At 58.2% G+C, this 19,093-nt stretch overlaps 1 protein-coding gene across 1 annotated transcript in view; it reads left to right on the top strand.

Annotated features, from left to right (window-relative positions):
* Positions 1-1,491: 1,491 nt before the first annotated feature.
* Positions 1,492-19,093, top strand: part of TGM6 (transglutaminase 6) — a 32,054-nt gene continuing 14,452 nt past the window's right edge. Inside the window, exons 1-7 of the mRNA XM_062202526.1 lie at positions 1,492-1,498; positions 12,233-12,406; positions 12,644-12,886; positions 13,514-13,632; positions 14,772-14,900; positions 16,580-16,757; positions 17,584-17,722. Of these exons, the coding sequence (XP_062058510.1) occupies positions 1,492-1,498; positions 12,233-12,406; positions 12,644-12,886; positions 13,514-13,632; positions 14,772-14,900; positions 16,580-16,757; positions 17,584-17,722 (989 nt within the window). The remainder of the gene's footprint in view (positions 1,499-12,232; positions 12,407-12,643; positions 12,887-13,513; positions 13,633-14,771; positions 14,901-16,579; positions 16,758-17,583; positions 17,723-19,093) is intronic.

The following is a 19,093-nucleotide window of genomic DNA, read 5'->3' as shown; positions in this document are numbered from 1 at the left end:
GGGGAGGCCAGGGAGCGGTGGCACCCCTGCCCCTCCTTACCCAGTCTCACACCTGCCCCTCCTTACCCTGTCTCACCCCTGCCCCTCCTTACCCAGTCTCACACCTGCCCCTCCTTCCTCCTTCCCCTTCCTCTCTGGCCCAGCCCCTACGCAGCCTGCCAGGGCAGGGTTCCCCAGTAAAGAGAAACTGCCCACCGGCTCCCCTGAGAACGAAGCTCCCTCTAGGTCACAACACGGAAGTCAGCAGAGGCCTGCAGTGCCAGGATGTTCGTGCCCCGGATCTTAGCCTTTGAGCTAGAATGGCCCCAGAGAAGAACTTAATCCAGTCCCTTCCACTGACAGGTGGAGACTCCCAGGCCTCCGGGAGAGGCGAGAGCGTCCCGGGGGGGGCCTGGGGGCACCCATGGCTGCCAGGTCTCAGCCCCAGGCTGGAGCCAGCTCGCAAAGTCAGGTCCCAGCCACCTGGTCTTCGAAGCAGAGAGCTGGCTCCCCTCTTTCATATCTACCTGCTAGCAGGTGCACACGACAATGTCATCCTAGCGGTGGGGCTGTGCTGGGGAAGCCCTCCTGGTGCCCAAAAGGCAGAGAACAGCATGGGAAGCCAAGGCGGGGTCTTTTCTGCTTCCCAGTGCCAGCTCGAACAGCCCGGAAGTCCCAGGGTGGGACCTTTGAAGAGGTGGCAAGATCGTGCACAGACCCTTAGGGGAGGGGCAGGAAAGTCAGGTCTTCCTAATGCCCCCCACCCCAGCAGCCCCACAAGGGCTCAAGGAAGACAGGATCTGTCAGGGGTCCCGAAGTGAACGGGTGGGGCGGGGGTAGGTCCAGTCTTCACACTCAGGCCTGGGGGGAGGGGGCGCTTCAAGCATATCCCTCTGAAGCTCCGGGCTCAGTTGAGGCTGAACCTGTCGGTGTACACGCGCGGGCCGGGTGTGGCGCAGTGCGGGCATGTTCCTGCAAGAGGGCCGGGGCCCGTGCCTCAGTGGATGCTTGGGCTCCAGGGATCTCCTCACCCAGGCGGAAGAGACCAAGCCGGGCCAGACTTGGGGACGCCTGGCTCCAGTCCCACCCTGTCACCTCCATGGTGTCCTCAGAGGGTCGCTGTGAGGGGCAAGAATGGCTGCCCACAACACGAGCCCCCCGGCTCTCCCTCTCCCCCGACCCCCGCCCAGTTCCGCAATCCCATCAGCCCTGCAAGCTCTCTGTGCCTCGATTCCTCCACAGCCCGGGTCTCCCCTCTGCGTCCTGCAGGCCTCTTCGCTGGAGCCACTCCCACCCTGGACATCTTCAAGGTACAACCCAGGCAATTACCGGGTGATTATGCGCCTCACAGGTGTCACTGCTGGGCCGGGGCGGGCCACGCCTCCTCCTCCCCTGCCTAGGAGCGCCCAGGGTTTTCCTGGTTACTGTTGAGCTGGCTGGCTGCCCTGACACTTCACACTCCACCGTGCGTGTGTGCGCGCCGAGCGAGCAAGGCGTCCCACTGGCCAGTGCATGGCGGGTGAGTGGGCAGGACCTGGGGACTTCAGGGCCTGGGGGCCGCGGGAGGAGCTGCCAGGAACAGGAGTATCTCTGGGGCAGAGCCTGGATCAGTGATTGCACGCGTTTTAAAGCCGAGCAGTCCACGAAGCTTTCCCTAGAGCTCATGAGCAGACGCTCAGAGATGGAAAGAGGCTGCCACCCAGCACCCAGAGGCCGGGCAGGGGCCAGCTCTCCCCCTTGCTCCTTGATGAACCAGAGAAGGCAGGAATGGACCAGCAGGGGCCAAACTAAAACCTCCCCCAGGCCCCATGCTTCCAAGGCCGATCCAGAGACATTGTTGGGCAGGAAGGAGAGGGAGGCCTGGGGGCTGCCTCCCCTCCTAATTCCCAGCCCATGCTCTTGAGGGCAAGAGCAGCTATGCCTGTAGCAAACAGAGCTCCATGACCTTGAGCAGGAGGATTTGCCCTTGGTGCCTCTGCTTTCTCGTCTGTGAAATGGGGGTTGTAATGTCAATGGTCTCCCAGGCCTGCTGTGAGTTGACGGAGAGCGCATCTCACGGGAGCGCTGGGGCAAATGTGTCCCCAGCAGCGCGAGCAGCAGGCCACCTCACAGCCCTGGAACTTGCAGAAGCGGACGTCCTACACTGCCGGGTCTCTCGGGGGTGTTCTGGCGTCTACACTGCTCTTTTCCCTTGCTCGGCATCAGGCGACAGTCACCGGCGTCAACCCGGCAAAGGCAGGCGCTCCCTTCCCCTGTGGTGTCTTAGCTTGCTCCTCACGCACCCTCGTGGCAGCTGATGGGCACCCGGGCCCTTCTGAGTGCTGCTCCCCTCCCCGGCCGCAGACAGCCCTGACCGCCTGGCTCTGGGGCCGGGGAGCCCCCGCTGTCGGCCCTGGTGCAGAGGGGCCCTGCTTTTCCGTGCTCCTGCCCTAAGCATCCGGGAGTTGCTGGCGCTTGGCAGTACCAGGTGTACGTGCCGAGGAAGGCGCGGAGTCAGCGTTGGGGGTTCCGACGTCAGGTCTGTAACCTGCTGGGTGACCGTTCCCTCTCTGAACCGTGATCTCTACATCTGTAAACAGTGGGAGGTTGGGGCGTCAGCCAGGAGCCCAGAAATCAATCTCTCACATGGGCGGCAGGGGCCGGGTGATTAAGCCATCGCCTGCTGCCTCTAAGGGATGTGTGAGCAGCAAAGTGAAGTCAGGAGTGGAGCCAGGACTCAAGCACAGGCCCTCCAACATGGGAGTCAAACAGCCCACGCGATATCTATTTTTTTTTTTTTTTGACAGATAGAGAGACAGAGAGAAAGGTCCTCCCTCCGTTGGTTCACTCCCCAAATGGCCACTATGGCCAGCGCTGCGCCGTTCCGAAGCCAGGAGCCAGGTGCTTCTTCCTGGTCTCCCATGTGGGTGCAGGGCCCAAGCACTTGGGCCATCCTCCACTGCCTTCCCAGGCCACAGCAGAGAGCTGGACTGGAAGAGGAGAAACCGGGACTAGAACCTGGTGCCCATATGGGATGCTGGCGCCGCAGGCAGAGGATTTACCAAGTGAGCCACGGCGCCGGCCCCCCACGTGATGTCACACACCTGCTCCCCTCCTCAGAGTGGGAGCCCGTGCCTACCACGCACTCTATGAATGAATGAGACGGCAGATCCTGGGTGGAAAGCACATCTATCCATCATCCTGGTGCTCCTCCTTCAGCCCCTCTGGCTCTGTCCCTGGCAGACATCACTAGCTAATCCACGGAGCCTGAATGCGGTTCCAGAATTCTCCTTGGTGTGATTCCTCACCAGTTCCTCCTGGTTGATCTGTGTTAGCAAATGAGACCTGTTGGCTGTTATCAAATTAAAACCTTTCAGCTGAGAGAGTCTATGACGTGAGTAGGAGGCTCTGTGTGGGTTGGCTGTGGCTGGTTCCTTGGAGCTGCTGGACTGGTGTCCGCCAGTGAGAGGGAGGCCTGCAGCTTCCACCAGGACCAGGACGGAGAGGCCCCAGGCCTCTCCCCAGTAAATCACTGCGCTCTGGCGGTCAGGTGCCTGTGATACATCCCAAGGACAAGGTCGTAATGGAGCCCATTAAAAACCAATTACACCGAGTCCGAGGCGGGGAGATGCTGCAGGACTCAGCAGGCCTGCCGGGCTGAGCCCCACTGGGGGCCAGGCCCTGGCCAGGAAGGGAATCTGAACCTCAGAGACCCCATAACTCAGCCGGAGCCACGCAACCGACAGCAGAGGGTTCCGGAGGATGGCATTAATGGGATGGCAGCCAGGCAGCCCGGTGTAAACACGGATGGTGATAAAAATGCGGTTACGAACACATTGCCTGAGTACCCAGCATCACCAGGTGCTGTCTCAAGTACTCTCTATGAACAGTCATCACCAGAACGCTGAGCCTCAGAGAGGTTCGTTCACCTGCCTGGGGTCACACAGCCAACCAGTGGCAAAGCTCGCACTGGCACTTGCGTGTGTGTGTATCTCCAAAGTCAGGCTTCTGGTGGCTGGGCCTGGAGGAGACAGAGGCACAGGGACAATGGTGAGGGGGGGTGGGGAGGGCAGTGGATGGTCTGTGTCTGAGGCTAACACGTTCCCCTCCTCCCGGCCCCGTGACTTGGGCGGGAAGAAGGAAGTTGGGAAGGGAGGGCAGGTTTTGGAATGTGACAGCTAAGAGAGAGAGAGAGGGATTATGGGCTGGGTGGGGTGTGTGGCCGGCCGGCCGGGGTGTGGGCAGCGATCCCGGAGGGTGGGCCCGGGACGCTGCCCTTCCACTCCCAGCCAAGGGGGGAGGATGCTCCTTCATTTATGCAATTAAGGTTCACTGAGCACCTGCTGGGCCCTGGGCCCTGCGCCAGGCTCCAACAACGCAGAGAGGGTGAGCACCGTGCCCCTCCCTCACGGAGCGCTCAGACTGGGGCAGAGACATGCCCCAGGTTCTCAGAGAGCGGAATCTGAGAGAAGCAGGTGGACGGGTGGTGCCAGGTTCATTTGACCAGGAGTCTGCAAGTCATCCCACGTGTGCCTTGGCTCCTCCCCTCAGCTACCTTGTACGCGGGATGCCATCCCCTGTGCCCATCAGTGTCGCTGTCCCCATGAGGGCTGGAGAAGGCCCTGGTTAGGGCCGAACTGACCTGACATCAGCAGAACCAGGAATTGCTTTTCCCCCATGCAAACCTGGGTCCCCAGGTTTGAGCTTCCCCCACACGTGTGGTCGTGAGGCTGTGATGCCGATGGGCGTGGCTCACTCAGCTCACCGCAGGAGCTGCCCTAGGGGCGGGTCACATGGACACTGGATGAGTGCCCTCCTGGATTTTGGACCAAGCATACAATTGTGGGGCTGGGCGTGGTGGGTAGAAACTTCCAGGTCCTCTCTGCAAAACCATCAAGAAGCAAAAGAAAGAGGTGTGTTCTGGGGGGGGGGGGGGGGGACAAGGAGAAGTTGCAGGGAAAAAAAGACCCCAGCTCAGCAGGAGGAAGGACTTCCCATCACCTGTGCTGTCAGTGAGGTGTCTCTCAAAGACACGCAAGAGGGGACCATGATGGAGGGTCCCCCGAGAGCTCAGCTGAGAAACTGGACCTGGACAGGGAGCTGGGAGAGAGTCCGTCCCTGTGTCTTGCCATGTTGGAAGTAATGGCAGCTCTGACTCACCGCGCCCCTCTGGCCCGCCTGTGATAAGGAGGGAGATGTCCCGGAGGGGACGGAGTCGGTTTGCGATATCGCCCAGAATCCTCAGGGCTTGAACCCGTGACCCGGGCCCCAGGAACCCTCATCAAACCAAACCCCCCTTGTATGCAGCCCTGGGGCAGAGCAGGGCTGGGGTGATTAGCACCCTATAACCCTGTCCCCTGCCCCTGATTCATCCCCTAAAACAAAAACAAAAGCCTCCTGTTCCAACCTGTCCCTGGGTAGCCTGCACTTGCAAAGGAGCAATGGAAGCTGCAGATCCAGTGTGTCCCCAGGCAAGAAGTCCCTCTCTTCCCGGCTCAGTCTGTTTCTGTGCTAATCAAATGGAGACCTGAGCCACGATGACACTTTTGGTTGACGTTAGACTTGATGATGCTGGGTACAAGGTCCATGATGGTTCCTGCCCATGTTTTCAGGCTAAACAAAGGCCCCCGGATCTCGTGGTGCTGGGGTCTCGGTGCTTCCTGGCTGCCAAGAACTACTGGGACTAACAGGGCAGGAAGGCGTCAGTTCTAAGTCCCTGGCATGTTGTTCCAGATCCTGCCACACGGGGGCGCTGTTGAACACTGGTCTTGCACAGTCTTGCTCATGCAAGTGAATATGTGCGCCCCCTCCCATAGGAGGTGCATGCGTGTCAGCTGTGAGCTCCTATTCGTATGTTTGGTTGTTGTCCCTAGATGATGGCGCCAGGCTGGAGCCAACCTAAAACATGTTTTCCATGAATCTCAGGCCTGGGTATTGAGACCCTGGCACAGCCCAGACCACTCACCAGTGGAGACCACTTAGGAGGCTGCTGCCAGCAGGATGAGAGAGACGTGACTCCCACGGTGTTCCAGGTACCTAATGCTGCGTGACAAACCACCCTGACACTTGGGCCTTCAGACAGCAAGAACTGTTCTCTGGCTTAAGAATGGCAGCCTGGGCAGAGTTCAGCAGGGACACTGTTCTGTGCTTCATTTGTTATCATCTGGGGCAGCTTGACGGGGGTCGGAGGTTCCTCCCGCAAGAAGAGTCCCCCATTCAGCTGCTGGGGTGGTGCAGGCCGTGGTTCCTCTGTGTGCAAGCCTCTCCAGGGGCCATCTGGGCTTCTTCCTTGGATAGTGCCTGGTGTCCAAGGACTAGCAGCTCAGGGGCACCAGGAAGACGCTGGGCCAACTTGGAGCATCTTGGAAGTCACAAGGCGTCATTCTGTTTTATCCACAAGCCTTCCAGATTCAGGAGCTGGGGACCTATACCCCATTTCTCAAGGAGAGGCTTAGCTACATTGTAGCATAAGAAGAGTAGGCGAGTGGGAGGTTCCGCTGCAGCCATCCTGTAAGAATATAATCGGAGTGCTCGTTTGGCCCAGCAGTTAAGACACTGTTAAGACTCCTGCGACCCATCCCAGAGCAGCCAACGCCGCTACCAATGCCAGCTTCCAACACCAACGCAGACCCTGGAAAGCAACAGCTTAGGGCTCAAGTAGTTGGATCCTTGCCACCCAGCTGGGAGACCTGGATTGAGTTCCCAGCTCCCAACTTGGGCCCGACCCAGCCCCAGCCATCTGGAGCAGGACAGACCCTTGGGGCTGCCTTGACCATCGGAGTAAGGTGGAGGTGACATGCCGTCACCTCCAAGGTCAGGGCATGAAGGGCACTGTGGCTTCTGCCTTGGTCCTGTAGATCACTTGCTTGGGAAAGCCGGGACCCTGCCAGGCAGACACTGGAGCTGTCCCATGGAGAGGTCCATGGAGAGGAAGCGAGTCCCCAGGCTACCCCCAGCACCAAGTTTCCTACCACAGAAGTCAGCCACCTTGGAGGTGCTCCCCTCAGCCTTCAATGCTTGCAGTCCCCTTGACATAGGATTACAACCGCATGAGGGACTCGGAGGCCCAGCTCGCTCCAACTCCTGACCCACAGAAACCACGAAGGCACCCTGTGATACTGGGCTGGCATTCTTGTTTTTCTGAGCTAAACTCTGGGTTGAGCAGTGATAGGTAACTAAGACATCAACTCTCTTTTCCTTAGTGCCCCCCTAAATAGAGCATATTTTGTAATGCCTCTCCATTACCCTCAATTAAATGGGCTCATATAACCTACCTCCATGCATCACTTTAAAAAAAAATCACATCCTAACTAATATGAGGTAAGGAAAAGGAAAAGCAACTTCCAGCCAAGCACAGCTAAGTGCATAGATGTTTTCATCATGTGGTGCTCAAATGCCTCCCTGGGTATGGGAGCCCTGTGAACGCACGAGCTAGATGCACGCTCACCCTCATGGGCTGTGCTAGGGACCCAGAACCAGCAGTGCGACCCTCTGTGACAAAGCTTTCCAAAACCTAAAGAGAGAACCCAGAAGGTTCCAGGCAAATGTGGTGCTATCTTCAATTTGTAAAATAGTTGCGTTCCTATGAATTTGGTATATATAAGACGATTGCAAAACTCAATGAAAATACGCATGTAAAGCCGAGTTGGGCTTTTGGCTCAGCTAATAGGAAGAAGGTCTTTTCCCTGAAGGACCAGTGAGTAGGACGACTGAGTGTTGCACAAGGCTTGGCACAGCCGTTCTTTCCCATTGCAGGGTGACTGGCATCGCTGGCCTCGCTCCATCACTGAGGCAGCAAAGCCAGGATTATACAAACATCCCCCCTGGGAATGGCTCTTTATTGGGAGCTTTAGACTGTGGCTCCTCTGAGAGCCAGGGCCCGTCTCCCTTCTGTTGATGTCCACAGCACCAGCACTGCCGTGCTCAGAGCCTAGGAGACCCTGGGCTCCAGAGCAGCGGCTCTCGGCAGAGGCTGCACGATGGAAATACTGGGAGCTTCCAAAATGTTCAGTGTCCAGGCAGCTCCCTGTGATGACTAAACTGGGGCCTCCAGGGGAGGGCTCCCGGCTCACTCCACTGTGCAGCCAGCTCTGTGAATCATCATGGCCGCACACAGCAAGTGGTTCTCCACCAGTGGGCCATGGAGTCAAAAGCATGGCAGATCTAAGAGCTGGCTGGGTCTCGGGGCAGCTAGGGGCTGGCCGTGGTGTCCTCTGGTTAAACCCAGACTGTTGCGTAGAACACCAGTGACAGGTCACTCGGTGACGGTAGCAGATCAAGACAGAAATGAGGCCACTCCCTGATGGGGCACACACGGACAAACACACGAACCTCGTACAAGCCACAGCAATGGCGACAGCCCTGCTGGCCGGTGTGACGGACAGCTGCTGCTTCACCACCTAGGACAGGGCTCCCCATCGTCGTGTCCACTTCCGTATTAGGATTATGAAGACGCTCCCACACGGACGGGCCCTGCTTCCCGGCAGAGGCCAGTTCACGGCAAAGCCCGCATCCTCCAGCTTTTCCCCCCAGTCACTGACCCAAGCCCAAGCCCAAGCCCTGCAAAGCTTTCCCAACTTCCTCCTCCAGAGACGCCCCCTGCTGGGTGTGCTGTGTCATCGCAGGGAGAAATAAGGCAAGTCTGGGTGGTCCTGGCTAGAGAGCGTTGACCGTGAAGAGCCTAACATTTCAGCCTGTGTTCCTCTCGGTGAGGGGAGAGAGGGCTGGAGCTGGTTTCGGTTTCTTTCTTTCTTTTTTTTTCTGACAGGCAGAGTGGACAGTGAGAGAGAGACAGAGAGAAAGGTCTTCCTTTTCCGTTGGTTCACTCCCCCAATGGCCGTTGCAGCCAGCGTGCTGTGGCCGGCGCACCACGCTGATCCGAAGCCAGGAGCCAGGTGCTTCTCCTGGTCTCCCATGCGGGTGCAGGGCCCAAGCACTTGGGCCATCCTCCACTGTACTCCCGGGCCACAGCAGAGAGCTGGCCTGGAAGAGGGGCAACCGGGACAGAATCCAGTGCCCCGACCGGGACTAGAACCTGGTGTGCCAGCGCCACAGGCAGAGGATTAGCCTATTGAGCCACGGCGCTGGCCTCGGTTTCAGTTTCTATCTGCACCCGCATACGCAGGCACTGGAATACATCCGGGCCTTTCTTATGTGGTCGCACTAGGTGGTCAGGAGATGGAAACCGTGCCACCCACAGACTCAGCTCTGGCCCCTGCTCGCTTGTGCGCCATTTGATGCGTGGTAGCACTTCCCTCAGCCTCAGCTTTCTCATTCATTCATTCATTCATTCAAGAAATATTTGTTGAGTGGCTTCTACGTATCAGGCACTGAAGATCCATTAGTGAATAAACAAACAGCATTCCCTGCCCTCGTGGGGTTGATATTCTTGAAAGGGGAAGTAGACAATTAGAGACATATGGGGTGGGTGTTTAGCCTAGCAAGCAAGACACCAGTTAAGGACCCAGCGGCTCATATTGGAGCACCTGGGTTCGATTCCCAGCTCCGGCTCCTGGCTCCAGCTTCCGGCTAGTGCAGACCCAGGGAGACAGCAGCTGATGGCTCAAGTGACTGGGTCCCTGCCACGCACATGGGAGACCTGGACTGAGCTCCTGTCCCCTGCTTTGGCCTGGCCCAGCCCCTGCCTTTGTGGGCATTTGGGGAATGACCGAGGGGACAGGAGCCCTCCCTTCTGCCCCCCTCGGTCTCAGAAAGAAGCAAGGGGGCATGGTACAGCTCTCAGGGGACTGTTGGGAAGTGTGAACATTTGCATGCTTGCAAAGGTTCTGTTTGTGCCGTCTGTGTTATTTTGAACCTAACCGCTGGGAGATCCGAGAGACCAACTCTGGTGGTAGGAAGGAGACCAGCACTTCTCAGAGGAGGGTCCAAGGTGCTCCAACCAGAAGGGGCGTAGGAAAGGCACAAGGCAAGAAAGTGATGGGTGGGGCACGTGGGCAGATGCATTGCCAAGCTGTGAGGGGAGAGGGTGCTGGAGGTGCGGTGAGCAGGGATTCCTGTCAGGGCCTCTGTCCCAGGTGAAGGAGATGGCGAGAGGCCATGAAGATTCCGTGGGAGACTGGGGGCAGGTGTGTGACATGACGGAAAAAGGTTCAAAACATCCCTCTGCTTCCAAAGGCACCTCCTCGGATGTCACCGGGTCACTCCAATGTGCAGCCAGCTATGTGATGTTGCCGATCCACCCCCACACACACCAGGGTGCTCTTTCCAAGGTGCTAGCTCATCACGTCACACTTTACTCCACCACCCTTGGGAGAAAGCGCAGGCTCCTTAGCCAACCCCCTCATCCCAGGTCCTGGGGGTCTTGCCCCTGCAGACTCTCCAACCACATTGCCTTCGGCTTTCTCTCAAATTCCAGATGTCCCTGTTCTCCTGCACCTGCCCAGAAGTCAAGGCTGCCCAGGTCCCGTGTTCTGTGCCTCCGGGCCGCTCCCGGAGGGGACGTCTCACAGCTTGCTGGCAGAGATCTGCCCGGTGCTGTGCTGCTCTGCTGGGCTGTCCCTGCCCGGAGGCGGGGCCAGTGTATATGTCACGAACTGCTGAGTCTGCACACCCAGAACAACACCCAGTGCCCAAGTGAATGCACCCGGAGTAGGTGAAGGGCGAGGAGGCTCCAGGGAAGGCCCTAGTCATGCCTCCCGGCTCCCCCTGGAAGCCCCCTTCCGACCCGAGACTCAGCCTCGAGGGAGCTGTGTTTGCCCCCCAGACCTCTGTCACAGTCCTTTCAGCTCCCACACTTCTCCTGCGCACCTTGCACCCAAACAACAACAGTCACGGGCGGCTCCGCCTACTCAGGTGTCACCCTTGCACGTCTGGGATTTGCATGTAGGGGCCTCCGAGAGCTCTACACGGCAGGCAGTCGTCCGTGTAATCTCAACACACCACTATTCCGATCCTGCAAGGGGGAAACTGAGGCACGAGGGAGCGTAAGTGGAAGTTCGTGAAGCCAGTAGATGGCCAAGTTAGGTTTTCAGTATATATTGGCTACCTCCAGAAACTCTGCCCATAACCGCTGGGCCACGCAGCTCCCCGGGGCCACCTGTGGAGGGCAAGATCCCCCCCCCCCCCCCGGCACCAGACACCAGCCTGGCACTGACAGCACAAAGCTCACGGAAGTGGAATTGAAAGGTGATTTGATTCTGGGGCAGACTGATCTTAACTGAAAACCGCTGCATGCATGGGTTCCAAGAAGTTTCTGTGCCAAAATGAGTTTGCCTTTTAATTCCATCCTCGTGGACTTTTTAAAATTTATTAATTTGAAAGGCAGAGATACAGAGGGCTACAGAGACACACAGAAATCTCCCATTGGCTTCCAAATACCCACAACAGCCAAAGCCAGGCCACACTGAAGCTGGAAGCCAGGGACTCCATCCAGGTCTCCTGCGTGAGGGGCAGGGACCCAAGGACTTGAGCCATCCCCTCAAGGTACCTTGATGTCTCCCAGGGTGTGCACCAGCAGGGAGCTGGAATTGGAGCAGCACGCACACTCTGATGTGGGGTGCTGGTAACTCCAGCACTGCCCTAACCTCTGAGCCAAACCCCTTTCCATCCGTGTGGATCCCCACATTCGTGGATTCTACACCCACAAATTGGCCCACTTGCTACGATTTATTTCTAACTCCAAAATCAATGTTTGGGGCACTTTCTGGGTTATTTGCAAGCATGCACAGAGCAAAACCTTGAGTCTGCTAACATCGGTGCCCCCAGCTAAAGTCACCCCAGGAGGGTTCCAGTCTTCTTCCTTTGGGTCTCATGCCGCAAACAAGTGTCCTTTCTCTGTCCATCTCAAGCTGTGTCTTTGGCATTTTTGTTTGTTTTCCTGGTGATTTCCCTGTCTCAAATGGCCCCGGGAGCGTTCTGAAGGGCTGTGTGGCATCCTGGGTGCAAGAAAATCTCATAGAGAAATCACACGGTGGGTTACAGCCCCTGGAGGCCTGTGAAGGCATGGACCACACACACTAAAGGAGGCATCCTTAAGTGGTGCACATAATACGAGGTCACCTGCCCCTGGGTTGGTGAGTGAGTGGCGACCACTGGCTCGCAGGAATCAAACTCCGGGTCTTCCCTAAGAGCCGCAGTTCAGTACTCGCTAACCCAGCATTCACCACGGCTTCACAGAACAGAGCTCCCGCGAATGATGGGGTCGGCGGTGTGGCATCCGTGGTGGCAGGGTGGCGCGGCCTGGAGGGCCAGCACGGTGAGGGGAAACGTGCCAAGGGCTCGGTCTCCTCTCCCCACCTCCCCCGGCCCTGTCCAGGGGTCAGAGTCACCAAGGTAGACTGGCAACGCCCGAGGAACGGCGCTGCCCACCGCACCGAGGAGTACCCCTGCCCTGAGCTGGTGATTCGCAGGGGCCAGGTGTTCAGCCTCACGCTGGAGGTGAGCGGAGCCCTGGACAGCGATGAGAACTTCATCTTCACGGTGGAGACAGGTAACTGGGCTCGCCGGCGCCCCCTGGTGGCCCGCAGGTGGAGAAACTTGGGACGGGTCGCCTCAGCGTGCAGGGTGGGTGTCGACAGTGGGACAGGTGGGATGACCTCTTGGGCACCGTGTGCATAGGGCTCTGGAAGGGTGTGGCAAGTCGTTGAGCACTCTTGGAACCAAGCACCCACCTTGGCCTAGGAAGTGGCTGGGAGTGGGTCTCCCCATTGCCTCCCCTCGCCACCAGGACCCCGGGCTTCCGAGGCCTTCCACACCAAAGCTGAGTTCGACACGTCGGAGCTGCAGGTGAGTGACACATGGACGGCGGTGAAGGAGGCCCAGACGGAGAGCACCGTGGCCGTCAGCCTCAGCAGCCCGCCGGACGCCGCCATCGGCCGCTACCTGCTGAGTGCCAGGGCTTCCTCCCGCCGCAAGCACAGTGACCGGAAGCTGGGCGAGTTCATCCTCCTCTTCAACCCTTGGTGCCCAGGTAGGAGCTGCCGCGGCCTGGGCAGAGGGCCCCCTGGAAGGGTCCTCGGAGGAGGGCCTGCCCTTGGAGGGGGCCCAGGACACGGACTAAGGGACAGGGACATGAATGCCAAGAGCTGGGCCCAGGCAGAGGTGGCCCCAGGCACAGGAGACCGGTGGCAAGTGCCTGCATGGGGGGCAGGAGCCAAGGGTTTCGGTGCTGGGGTTCGGTGGGCAAGGTGGGGCCTGGTGCCCAGGAGGAGATCCAACACCCGTGCCCCCCCCCCCCAGCTCTGCTAAGTTGCTGCTTCCTCACCTGTGAGGTGGGAATGATAATGTGCCTGCCTCCTAGGGGCGTGGTGAGAGTTCATCGGGCTAATGCTCTTGTGGCAGCAGGTGCACCGTGGGCTCAGCGGCGGTAGCCATGAGGAGTGTGCTTTGTCCTGAGCCCCAAGGCTGTAGTCAGCATCAAGCAGGAACACCCTGAGGGCTCGGGGCTCCTAGAATCCTTCAGTCTTGGGCTGGGCTGGGGTTGGTCCCAGGAGGGAGGCGGCGTCGGAGCAGGTGAGCCCTCTCCTGCCGGCCCCCTGCCCAGGCCAGCCAGGCTAGAGCCCTCGCCCACCCCTGGGACCCAATGGCTGCTTTTCAGAGGACGACGTGTTCCTGGACTCCGAGGAGGAGCGACAGGAGTACGTGCTCAATGACAGCGGCGTCATCTTCCGGGGCGTGGAGAAGCACATCCGAGCCCAGGGCTGGAACTTCGGGCAGGTCTCCAGGGGCCCAGCCACACCAGCATGGGACGGGGTGGGGTGGGGGGCATGGGGACAGCCAACCCCAGGGCCCCTCTGTCTGCTCACGGCTTCCCAGACAGCACAAGCTGTGCTGTCTCTTAGAGCAAATCCATGTGTTTGTGCCTTGTCGCTCACTGTGCCAGGGCCTGCACTGGGTGCCTGGGAGGCTGCCGGAACAGAATGGGGCAGGATGCGTGGCTCAAGCATTGGTTCTCACGCTTGGACTAGCCGCAGGAGCTCTTGGAGGGTTCCTGAAAATGCAGACAGCCGGGGCCCGCCCCCAGCACTGCTGTCTGCACGGGTGGAGGGTGGGGCCTGGGAATCCATGTTTCTAACAGGTTCCCAGGCAGTGCCCATGCTGCTGAGCGGGGAAGGCCACTCTTAGAGAAAGGGTCCTATGCCAGATGCCACTGGGAAAGCAAGTGAGAGCGGCAGAGACGGACCCAGAGGGAAGCAGGAGACGCGGGAAGGGAGTCCCCTCGGGGGCTGTACAAGGCTTAGTGGTGTTCAGGCTGGGGCAGGAGATGGACTGGCAGGGCTGAGTGGAGCAAGCAGCAGAGAGGCGGGAAGGGAGGGAAGCCCTGAGCCTGCTGCAGGAGCTCCGTCTCCCCGGGCTCCAGGGCTTGCCTGGAGGAAGGTGGACAAGGACCTGACCGCCCTGCTGAGGGCCTGCACTGCAGCACGGGCGAGCTTGGGCTGCATCTAAAGCACAGCCCCCTCCACTGCCACGTGGGGGAGTGAGCCCAGGGGTCCCTGCCTTCCACATTTTCAGAGACCAAGCATCCATGCATGTGTGTCTAAATTCCCTAGCTTTCCAATTTTGTCCACTAATTCAAATATATCTGAAGAGGTCATGTGGCCCAACGGAGAGTATGGTGGGATGGCTGTGGCTCATGTTTGTGATGTTGCTGTGGTAGTAGGGAGCCATGGGAGGTAATTGAACAGAGGGAGAGCATGGTTAAGGTTGAGCTTCTGATTCCTCCGGTGAACCTTAAGGAAGGCTGTCTGATGCACTGTGATGTCCCCGAGGGGTGAGGGTGGGGCAGGGTCCCCTGCGCCATCGAGAGCCCCTGGCCAGAGCTGCCATCCTCTGAGCATGGCCTCTCTGGGAAGCAGTTTGAAGAGGACATCCTGACCATCTGCCTCGCCATCCTGGACCGAAGCCCCAGTCACCAAGCCTACCCAGCCACCGACGTGTGCCGGCGCTGCGACCCCGTCTATGTCACCAGGGTCATCAGTGCCATGGTGAGGTGCCCCCAGCCTTCCCTGCACACACACGCCCTCCACACCCTATTGCTTGTCCAAAGCACCCCTTGCTGTCATTCTCTCTTGCTGGGTGCCAGTGCACCGCCAAGCTTGGTGGGGAACACTCCTTGTGAGGCTTGTGATCTGGGAGAGGAGGGATTTGGGCAGGACGCCGTGAGAATCGCTTGTCTCCACGCATCAGCTGGGGATGTCGGAACAGACATCTGGGCTGCTTTGGTGGATCCCACACCTGCTGGGGTCTTGGTTCCTTGGCTCCTGCCTGTGCTGTACAGCTGGGATGTCCCCTGGCCTGGCCCCAGTCCCTGGAACAGCTGGGACCGGCCCGTCCACACGCTGCCTCTCTGTGCACGTGCTTAGCTTGGGCTTCCTTCCAGCATGGCCGGCCCACACATGGCTGCTGGCTTCCCATGCCATCACTGTTGCGAGAAAGAGGAGCGGAAGCACTCAGTCCTAGAAGACCTGGGCCCAGACACCAGCCCAGCACCAGCTCCCCCTCGGTTGCTGGCCAGGTCAGGCTCAGGCACAAGGGACACAGACTGCCCACCCCAGTCCCATCTCTGTGGCAGGTGTGCCAGCTGTGCTCAGTCACAGGCCCCCCCCAAAAAACGTAGCCGGAGGCCCTCCTGCCTCTCTCATCTCATGCAGCTGGCAGGGTCCGTGGGTAGGGAGCTGAGATTCCAAAAATGGACAAAGCTGTATTTCTCATAGTTGATGCCCCCAATTCCACAAGGGCTCAGAGAGACGGAGCACAGAGAACCAGCGGTGGCGACTGAACCCAGACGGCAGGGAACCCCTGCCCATGGGTGAGCGGTGCAGGCCCCGAGGCAGAGGCCTGACTCAGGAATCGCCTTGTAACTCACTCGCTCTGTGGTGTGGATGGGCCCCTCCACCCCCTGAATCTCAGTTTTCTTATCTTAAAAAAAAGAGAGAGAGAGAGAATAATGGGAACTATACACTTAGGCTAATATGGGATGCATGAAGTCCTTGGAATAGTGCCTGACACACAGCAAGCATCTAATAAATGTCGACGGTCTGTATAATTCTTACACCAGCAGACTCCAAAACAGATCACTGGGAACAGGAATGAGTTTCAACTACAGAGTACCCAAATGGAAGAAAATTTAGAATGATAAGTGGTACCAAGAAGTAGTATCTTAAGGTGGCAGATACCCAACCCCCTCATTTTTAATAGATTTATTTATTTATTTGAAAGAGTTACTCATAGAGACACAGAGAGGAGAGACAGAGAGAGAGAGAGAGAGAGGTCTTCCATCTGCTGGTTCACTCCCCAGGTGGCTGCAATGGCTGGAGCTGCACCTATCCAAAACCAGGAGCCAGGAGATTCCTCCATGTCTCCCATGTGGGTGCAGGGGCCCAAGGACCTGGGCCATCTTCTACTGCTTTCCCAGGCCATAGCAGAGAGCTGGATCAGAAGTGGAACAGCCAGGACTCGAACCGGCAACTATATGGAATGCTGGCACTGCAGACAGCGACTTTACCTGCTATGTCACAGCATTGGCCCCCCAATCCCCTCATTTTTAGATGACTTAGAAGTCAGGGATGACCCCAGCTGGCTTGGTGGCCCCAGGTTGGAGATGACTTTGGGACAGTGGGCTGGGAACCCTGCGGGTGGCTGGACCCGCGTCTCCTCTGCCTAGGTGAACAGCAACAACGACCGAGGTGTGGTACAAGGCCAGTGGCAGGGCAAATACGGCGGCGGCACCAGCCCGTTGCACTGGAGCGGCAGTGTGGCCATTCTGCAGAAGTGGTTCAAGGGCAGGTTCAAGCCTGTCAAATACGGCCAGTGCTGGGTCTTCGCTGGAGTCATGTGCACAGGTACCTTGGGAGAGAAAGGCCCCCTCCTGGAGCCAGATCCATCATTTGCATATTTTTGCATACATTTGAATACACTGCAGTCTGCCTTCATTGATGATGGGGAAGTAGAAGTCTGGTGAACGGTGGGTATTTAGCCCAGCAGTTACAATGTGCGCACCTAACATGAGAGCACCTGAGTTAGACGCCCCAGCTCCTGATTCCAGTCTCTGCTAATGCACATCCCAGGGGGCCGCGCTGATGCCTTAAGTAGTTGAGTTCCAGCCACCTACACGGGAGACCTGGATAGAATTTCCAGTTCTGGCTATTGTGGGCACTAGGGAGTGAATCAGAGGACAGGAGCTTTCTCTCTCTCTCTCTCTCTCTCTCTCTCTCTCTCTCTCTCTCTGTCTCTCTGTCTCCCTCTCTCTTCCCCTCCCTCTCAAGGACATAACAATTAGGAGTCTGGTTACTGAAGAAAGAACCAGGCAGTTTGTTTACTTAACCTCTAATCTCTGATTTCACAGGCTCTGTGCCACCTCCCTCTGCCTCTCATTCCCTGAGTGCCTTGGGCAAACCCTGGGCTCAGCGGGCTCTTTTACGTGGCTCCCGAGGTCCTGGCAGGCTCAGAGCCTGATCACATGGCGGTGGCAGGAGCACCCCAGAGCTCCCGGCAGGTGGTGGTCTTCCTGAGAGAGAAGGGAGTCTCCACCCTGCCACCTGCCAAAGTAGAGAAGGGAGGAGTTGGGCCAGAGAGGAGACAGGGCAGCCTGCTGGGGGACAGCAGCCCCCTTCCTTGGGGTCTGGGACCCTGCCTGTCCCTGGAGCCTCCTCGGCCTCTGCTCTGCAGTCCTCAGGTGCCTGGGGATCGCGACACGCATCGTGTCCAACTTCAACTCGGCCCATGACACGGACAGGAACCTGAGCGTGGACAAGTACGTGGACTCCTTCGGGCGGACGCTGGAGGACCTGACAGAAGACAGCATGTGGTGAGTCCTGGACCGCTAGGTCTCTAGGGTGGGGTCAGAGGCTGCCTCCAGCTTAGCCCACGGGGGTCCCCCAAACCCAGCAGGTGCAGCAAGCCCTCCTCTGTAACACAGCCAGCGAGTGGCAGATCCAGAGCCCAGCTCCCCAGAGTCTGAGCCAGTGCTACAAGTGGGGAGAGGCGCCCTGACAGTGTGCGGGGGCTCTAACATGTGAGTCGGGGCTCAGCAGGGTGCTCGTATTTGACTGCTCTGAAACCCTGGTTCTGTGTGTGGAAACTGGAGCCCTCCCCGGATCAGAGAGGTGCCTTGTCCAAGGCCACCCAGCTAGGGTATGGGTGAGCAAGGGGTTGAAGGTGTCTGCCTCTCAATTATACGAAAGTGCCATTACTTCTAAGAACCCCTATGGGTGGACCTTCCAGTGGCTTCCAGAAGTTTGCTGTCACAAGCAAGTTAACCTTGCCTGAGTGTCTATTCCCCCGTGTGCAGTCAGGCACGCTGAGCCCGCTTGCTCAGGGTCAGGGGAGACGGTGATGAGAACATAGCACAGAAACCCAGCCAGCTCCGGGAGCGTGCCCGGGGCCTCGTCCCGGTCCGGTCTCAGCCCTGCACCCTCTCTCTGCCCTCTCTTCTCCTCTCTCTGGTTCTCCTCATTCTCTCTCCTTCCAGAAGCACCTAAAAAATCACACTCTTCTCCTTTCCTCGTGGAAGAACGATACGCATGCATTTCCTCTCGATGTGGGGGCGGGGCCTCTACTCCTAAAGGTTTACCAAGATATTTCCCCAAGCAAAGGCAGTTACCCCTGTAAGAGGGGTTGTGGGGTCAGCTGTAATGTGAAATCTGTCAAACCAGGAATCGGGCTTGTCTCCACCCCTTCCTTCCCATGCGACCCCTGTGCAAGTGACATAAAAGCCAGGACTCCTTCCCAAGGCCTGCAGAGCCCCAGACCCTACCACCAACCCATGCCTGTCTCACCCCAGAGATGCCATCTGTTCCTTGAACATGCTAAACCTTTTCTTGTTTCAGGATCTTTGAGCGTGCTGTTCCTTCTGCCTGGAACACTGTTCCCTTCTCTCTTCCTTCGACTAATTCTTTCTCACGTAGGTTGCACCTTAACCTAGGGTGGGTCTCCAGCGGTTCTTCCCTAGCTCAAGCTCCCTTTTTATTCCTAGCATCTGTTGTCCCTCACTTGCTAACGTCAGTTTTCCTGTCTTTCCGTCTGTCTCCCTTGCTGCAATATAAGCTGCACAAGGGCAAGGATCTGTTTCATTGACAGCTGTGTTTCTGGGACCTAAACCAGCAAGTGTCGATCTCTATGCACACATGTTTATACACACACATACAAGGGTACCTCAAGGAGTGTATGGAAAAAACAG

The sequence above is a fragment of the Lepus europaeus genome, chromosome 10 (assembly GCF_033115175.1).
Source record: "Lepus europaeus isolate LE1 chromosome 10, mLepTim1.pri, whole genome shotgun sequence".
Taxonomy (NCBI): domain Eukaryota; kingdom Metazoa; phylum Chordata; class Mammalia; order Lagomorpha; family Leporidae; genus Lepus; species Lepus europaeus.
Note: the sequence above shows the minus strand (reverse complement) of the source record. Positions and strands in the feature narration are given on the sequence as shown.